Source organism: Juglans regia, chromosome 13 (genome assembly GCF_001411555.2).
Source record: "Juglans regia cultivar Chandler chromosome 13, Walnut 2.0, whole genome shotgun sequence".
Classification (NCBI taxonomy): domain Eukaryota; kingdom Viridiplantae; phylum Streptophyta; class Magnoliopsida; order Fagales; family Juglandaceae; genus Juglans; species Juglans regia.
Window position 1 is genome coordinate 12380039 of NC_049913.1, and position 7779 is coordinate 12387817.

General features: G+C 34.3%; 1 protein-coding gene across 3 annotated transcripts; it reads right to left on the reverse strand.

Annotated features, from left to right (window-relative positions):
- Positions 1-344: 344 nt before the first annotated feature.
- Positions 345-3144, reverse strand: LOC108988786 (F-box/kelch-repeat protein SKIP11-like). 3 transcript variants are annotated; one of them, XM_018962145.2, is made up of 3 exons: positions 2923-3144; positions 2256-2316; positions 345-2180 (listed from the first exon to the last, which is right to left on the reverse strand). In XM_018962145.2, the coding sequence occupies exons 1-3, from the start codon at positions 2980-2982 to the stop codon at positions 718-720; spliced, it is 1584 nt and encodes a 527-aa protein (XP_018817690.1). In that variant the 5' UTR covers positions 2983-3144; the 3' UTR covers positions 345-717. The 3 variants fall into 3 exon arrangements, with proteins under 3 accessions (XP_018817690.1, XP_035540157.1, XP_018817691.1); XM_035684264.1 differs by lacking the exon at positions 2923-3144 and adding an exon at positions 2539-2899; XM_018962146.2 differs by lacking the exon at positions 2923-3144 and adding an exon at positions 2528-2868.
- Positions 3145-7779: the final 4635 nt, after the last annotated feature.

A 7779-nucleotide genomic window follows, 5' to 3' on the forward strand; every position in this document is an offset into this window, starting at 1 on the left:
GGGTTGTGAGAGAGAGAGAGAGAGAGAGCATTTGCTATTTCCGAACCATAAATGAAAATATAACTACTTACCAAAAAAAAAATGAAAATATGATTAATGGTAAAGCCCTAAAGAGGATACACAATAATTTCAACAGAGAGCTGAAAAGATGATATCCCCTTGATTACAACGATAATTGGGATTAAGTACTACATATGCCACGTACAAGATGAGAACATTTCAGATTTTTTTTTCTTTTGAGACAAGTGACCTTTCAGAACTTACTTCCTCCCTTGAAGAAAACAAAGGATCATGAAAACCCACATACTACTTCTGTGTTCTTTAAAAAGCTTCAGCAAAAACACTGATGACAACCTACCAAAGTGTTGGTATGTTTAATTATTGAATCTATTCCTGTGCTACATGATGCCAACCTTTGAGATTTCTCATGCCACTAAAAATGGGGAAAGATATAAATTCAATGGAACAAAACATTAAAATTGAAAGAAAAAATTGAGAACTCAAGACCTCCTTCAAAGGAAACATTCTATTGAATCTTGAGTTAAATCAAAGATTCTTCCCATCCTCCCTCAGCCAAAAAGGTAAAAGATCTGAACAAGAAAGGAGGGAAAATTACCAATTAGCGAGATTCCCGTGTCGAAGAGCAAACCAATTGTTGCACTTCCTTGCGAGCAAGGCACAATCACAGCAAACATGGCACTGCAAAAATCCAACTCTTCAGCATCCCATCACAGCACAGTTATAGACAAAGTTACCCAATTGCTTTCTCGCAAGCAAGTCCCACTGTGGAGGGCCTTCACTGGGAACCCACGAGTTGAGTTCTATATAACCTTCACCCAAAGTCCTAGGTCCGCCAATTACTACAAGCCTATCTCCACAAGCCCTGAACGCGAGACCCCAACCGTTCATCGAGACTGCTCGTTCAGGCAATCTCCCCACTGTATACCACTCTTTTCTCTCTTTGTCATACTTCCTCACTTCCATGTCAGAGTAATCGGCCGCATACAATTCATCATTCACTACTGCAACCAAAGGCGGTGCCTCAGCAGTAGCAGGCATCTCGTTCTCCCTTACTGCACCAATCCGTCCAGGAGACATGTTAGGAATTTCTCTCCAAGTCTTCGTTTCTAAATTATATTCCTCTCCACAAGTTAGAACCTTTGAATCGCTTCCCCCTATTCCCCCAATAACATAAAACTTCCCATCCATGAACACCCCGGAGCACATCTTCCTGGGTTTATTCATGCTCGGGAGTGTTAACCACGTTTGAGTCTCGGAATTATATAGCTCCGCAGAGCTCAAGATGTTTCCACGTGAATCGCACCCACCTGCTAAAATTGCAATCTCCCCAAGACTGGCAGACCCAAATAAGCATCTCGGAGCATTCATTCTCATTCCAGAAGACCATGAGTTTGTCAAAATACTATATCTATAGATGACATGGGACGTCACCTCCTTACCAAATACAAGAAGCTCGGTGCCCACGGCCAAAGATTCCTTATCCGAACACATGAAGCATTCATTGGAGGTCATTCTAGGCAAACGCATCCACCGGCGACGAATCGGATCAAATGCTTCCCATTCGAGGAGGTGGCACGAAAAATAAATCCAGTGTTCGATCACATTGTTCTGGCGGCGCTCCTTATACAGGTCGCCGCTCCGAATCAAGGAACGGAAACTCCGGTTCAAAGAGGCAATGGAACCATAATCAGACCTGGAGCAAAGAATGAGGCATTTGATCGAAATGTCTCGGCCAATGGGATCGATAAGGGAGTCCGAATCCGAAGAATCCCCTCTTTCTTCTTCTCCTCCGTTAAGGGAATCCGAATCCGAAGAATCTCCTCCTCCTGCTTCATTAAGCGAACCCGAATCTGAAGAATCCCCTCCTCCTCCATTCCGGTAATCGGATCCTCCTCCCTCTACTCCTCGCCCTTCACTGCGATGATTGGATTGCTGTAGCTCACTCGGCGTTCCGGCTCTCGTCTCGCGATAATCCAATGGGTCGCACAACTTCCTCTGTCTACATTCACGTTCATCTTCACCGTCAATTTCCCGGCGGCGCTTCTCGTTTGTGACATCGAACCGATAACTCATGCAAGACCACTGGGCTTCTGCGCTCGAAAATGCCCTCGAAAGCAGGCACCTACCCTCCAACATGTCTTCCCTCAATTCAACCCAGGCTGGCAAATTCACAAACCGTCAATCCGATCCAAAACCTCGTTGTTTCTTCTTCAATGGAGAGAAAGAAAGTGTACCTATAATCCGAGCTCCGAAGTCCCACAAAAAAAACAAACTCGGTCCAATTGCAGAACCAACCTATCCAAAAGAATGAATGCAAATCTTATTGAAGAAAAAAAAATACTTTTCGAAACTAAAAGGTAAGTCTAAAAGAGAAGCCGAATTGCATAGAACCCAACGCTATTCTTCCCATCCAAAAAAAAAAAAAAATCACTGATCCGAAACCAATGAACCAAAGATGTTTCGGAACTAAGTTCTTGTCAAAAAAAAAACGGGAGAAGGAAGAGACCAAAACAGCACCAAACATATCAGTTGCAATTGAAAAGTTTTCACTCTTCACGGCCAAGAAGAAGGAAAGCTCAGATCTCTAAAATCCACCAGGAAATCGGAAACTTATATCGATTTTCCCGATTGAAAGCCAGTAACTCGAAGCTCCAGAAACGATCGAAATCAGAGCTCAAGAACACGTTCAATTTAACCAAAAAAACAAAAATACGACCCAAAATTAGATCGGTATAAGTATGGTTTAGCGCTAACGATTAAAGATAATCATCTAAATTAGATATTCTCGTTTAGCAAAGCACGAGAATATAAAGAAACGAAAAAAAAAAAAAAAAAAAAAAAAGAGACAGAGAGAGAGAGAGAGAGAGGGAAGAAGGGTTTGATAATGCAGAGGGGACTTACGGATTGGATAAGAAGGAAAAAAAAAAAAGGGACTTGATTGGTATTATGAAAATAACACATGTACTATATCTCTCTCTCTTTCCTGCCTGGTTTCTGTTCTTGGAGAGTTCTTATTCTCTCTATCTTTCTCTGCTCTCTGCTCTGCAAATCAGATTGGGAGCTTTTTTAGTTTCTGGCTTTGGGAGCTAAATCTCTCATGAGGCCCCCCCACCTCCCCTTTATCCCTCTCAGCTGCTGCTGCCGCCGCTTCTTCTTCTTCTTCTTCTTCTCTCTCTTCCTTTGTTTTTTTTTTTTAAAAAAAAAAATTAGTTTTACATTTAGATGTAATGTTTTGTTTTAAATTAATTTTTAAAAAATTATTTATAGTACACCTCAATCCTTTTTTTATATTACTCAATTTCTACATACCATAGAGAAAAACATGGTTTCAAAACCTTTTTCCTTTAGCAATCCAAGCCTCTTATTAACACTCCCACTCCACCGAAAAACTTATCAATTATTAAGTTAAAATTTTTAAAATAATAAATCCAATAGAATGAGAACGATGCACTTTAAGTACAGCAAGATAAAATAAATTGACCAAATTTTTATCCATTTAATTGTCCATTTTTTGAGTTTTTATGAATAAATATTGGTTATAAAATGATGGAAAATTTGAAAAAATAATGAAAAGTGAAAATAAAGTTGGATATAAAAAATTTATTCTGACCTGTAAATAGAAAGATGAAAATACAGTTTAACGATATCTGATTGATTAAAATTAATAGGAGTTTATATGAAAATGGGGTTCGCGTAAACGAGGAGGGGGAAAGCTGGCCGACCTCGCCGTCACGGATAAAACCGGTAACCTGTAAGGACCGGTAAAGACACGTGTTAACTGGGGGGAAGAGAACAGAAGGGAACAACCGAAAAAGCCCGTCCCTCACTCTCACTCTCTCTCAGGCTCCACAGACCGGGAGAAGAGGACTCCGCTACCCGTGCGTTACCCGGTCAATCTTTCATCTTACTGGTGGGGGAGGGATCGAGTGCGACGACGCAACCGAGGATTATAGTACGCTTGGTTCTTCACTTTTGTTTTGTGTTGTTTCGGGTGCAGGGGCACGTGGCGTGGGTTAGGATTTGCGTTCTTAATTGACTGGTCAAACCGATAATTAGCATAACAAAGTTACCGTTATTATTAGGATTATAATGGTACTTTGAAAGAAACGCGTGGTCAGCATGCAGCTAAATATTACCTGGATTTTTATTTTTTCTTTTTATTTTTTTTTTGTTGGGGGGTGCTTCGATGCATTCAATGGATGTTGTAGTGACTTGTAACGTCAAATGAATGAATAGTGAAATTCGATTTGGTTTTTTATGAAAACAACAACAACAACAAAATAGATAATATCGGCAACTAACTTTTCAACGCTGACGGTTGTGTTAAGCCCACAGCTAATCAATCTCACATAAATGGATCAACGCTTGTTCAGAGATCATTTTTTTATTTATTTTTTAATATTCGGTGTCCGAAATAACATCTCGACTAATTTTAAAAATAATTAAATAACTATTATTCATTTAGACTATAATCTCATCTTTTTTTTTTTTTTTTAAATTTCCTACAAAGATTAATGATATTATCTCTAAAGAGATAGACATATTGAGTTTTATTTATAAAAAATAAAAAATTAAGAAAATCCATTAACGACAGTGTCATGAAACTTTCACTGTGTCACATTATTATTTCAAATTTTGAATTGATGCATGCTATTTAAAATAGGTTTAGATGGGGGGGGTAGTGGTAGGCTTCGAAACTTTCTTGCGTATCAATAGGAAAAATTAATAATCACATTGGCCCACCTCCTCCTCTCTTTATTAATTTCTCCACTCTTTAATTTTGTTTCAATGCAATGTACTTTAACCATATTACCTATACCCTATATTAAATATACCTCCTATCATTTTAGTATCAAATTCCAAGATTACCCAAACCCCCCCACAATACCGCAATCATTCTACATATAGAAATGAGTTTTGCAATCATAATATATATAAATATTTTTTAAAAAATTGAATAAATTTAGAATTTATATTAAAAAATTATTTTTAAAGATGTATTTCAATTTTTTTTTATAAAATATACAGTATTTATACATTTTAAAATTATATCTAACATTACTCATATATATATTATTATTATTTATAAATTAATAAATAACTCTACATCAACATAATTAGATAGAAAAAATAATAATACAGTTTATAACGTTCTCTATATTATATATAAAAGAAATTCTATAGCTGATGGGATAAAATATTTTTAAAATAATTTTTATTTAAATGATCGACATGGCATAAAACTCTATTCAAAATATTATTAAATGTATATCTATCAGTCATAGGGGTGTAAATTCAAACCGAAAAATCGGAAAATCGGACCGGACCGGACCGAACCGGACCGATTTTACCAATTTTGAACCGGTTCGGTCTGGAATCGATTTTTAAAACGTTAAAACCGGCCAGTTCCGGTCCGGTTTCGGTTCCGGGATTTTTTGGACCGGACCGGTTGATTAAAAAAAATAAAAAAAATAAAATTTTTATATATAAGTTTTATACAAAATATTTTATATATATTAAATATTAATATATATAAGTTTTATATATAATTTATAATTATAAATTTTTATGTGAAATTTTATATATAACATATATATTCATATATGAAATAATTTCTTATTATAATTTATAAATTATTACATAAAATGTTAATACTAAATCACTAAAAATTTATAACTAATATTAATATATAACTTATAACTATACCAATAGTCTAATATTAATACTATTATATAGTCTAATATATTAATAAAAATATAAAACATTTTTTTAAATCAATTTTTTTTTTATAAACAAATTTTTAATGACAAATTGTGAAATTTACATTTTAAAAAAGTTGAAAAATCGGACCGGAACGGACAGAAAATCGGTAAAACCGGAAGTACCGGTTTAGGAGGGTAACCGGTGCGTAATCGGTTTTGAAAAATACAAAACCAATACATACCGATTTGATCCTAGATTTTATCCAAAACCGAATCGAACCGGACCAGTTACACCCCTAATCAGTCATGGGTACGAAAATGACTAAAACCTTTCCGTCGAATCTAAAACAAATACCAAATGAAGGAAAGGAAAAGAGGAGTAGGATCCGCGTGCATGCGTGCGTGCGTGCGTGCGTGTGTGGAGATGTACTTTTAAGTTTTATCCACTCACACGTGTCAGTGGTCCAAACTCCATATACCGAATTTTTATTCCATACGACTCTCTCTCGTTGTTCATATCACACGGCCAATGAAATCAGACACCACTTTCACGAGATTTTGACCGATCCTCTTCCCCTCTAAAATAAAACAAAGAATAATAATAATAATAATAATAATAAAATAAAGACTTTGGACTTCTTTCCAAGAATCTACGTCGCTTACAATTCTCCCCCTCCCAAATTCCCCCACCACAACACCGAACCAACCGTATCATTTAAGAAAAAACGCTTTTTTTTTTTAATTTAAAAATAAGATCAGATATAATTTTAAAATGTATAAATTTTATTTTTTGTCTTAATTAATTATCTTGAATATATATATAATTTCTCAATATTGCATATATTATATAAATGAGAATATTTACATAAATTAAGAGATTATATAAAACTAAACTTACAAATTGATGTAATTTAATATGATCTATTAAATTTATTTTATAATACAAGTAATTTTATAATTTGACGTATGACATCAATTTATAAATTTATTTTTATGTAATCTTTTTGTTTAAAATATTTTTCAATATAAATTATCAAATTGAGTCAGCTTTAAATCATATCTAAAAAATTAAGGAGGATTCGAGTTCTTAACTTAAAATGTACATTCCCTTTTTAAATAAAGAGATGATGAGATTAAGGTTAATTATGTGCAAATATCGTACGATATATTTTTGTGTGTGTTTTTCTTTTATTTGAGACAATAATTTAAAGAGATATTGATTCATTTATTCTTTTAAAGATAATAATGCATCTATAATTATTTTATAATAATTATATTATAAATTTAAAAATAAAATTTGGACCAATTAAATATTTTAAAAGTACTGTAGTGACGGATTTTCTATGGAGAGTTGTGACAATAACTATGATTCAAATCCAAGATTTTACAGCAGAAAAAAGCTGCTATAGTCAAGTAAGATTGCTACGTGGTCGCTCCGCCTCCGCTTTTTCTTAAGTAAAAAAAAAAAAAAACAAACAAAAGACTTGACGGCGTCGTCGAGGACCGAAAGTAAACCAACCCCCCTATGGGCTTTAGCTTTGTGCGGCGCATGTGATCCTTCAAGATTCGATGTTTCAAGTAGGAAAATGATAGATTACTATTCTTTTATTATTTATTTATAATTTGTTTTATATTTGATTTTTTTTTAATTTTTAATTTTATTTAATAATTAAAAAATTGATTATTAATAAAATTATATATATATTTTAATTATTTTTAATAGTTAAAGATATTAAAAAAATAAAAAATTTGAAATGAATTATGAGTAATAAATACGTAGTAATCCTTTGAAGTAATCTAATGTGATCTAATCGCGCACACACGTGTCATTTCCATATATTTTTGGGTAAACGCGAGACCATCGAGGGGGCAAAAGACATCGTTCTAGGCTTTCGAGCCACGTGTCGGCGCACGTGGGAAGTTCTTACTGGAGGACGCTATTTGCTCCAAAAGCCCCTTTACTTTTTATATTTTACTTGACTTATTTTATACGGCCGCCTGTCCACTTTTGTCTTTTTCAAAATAATAAAAAAAAATATATTATAATCTATTATTG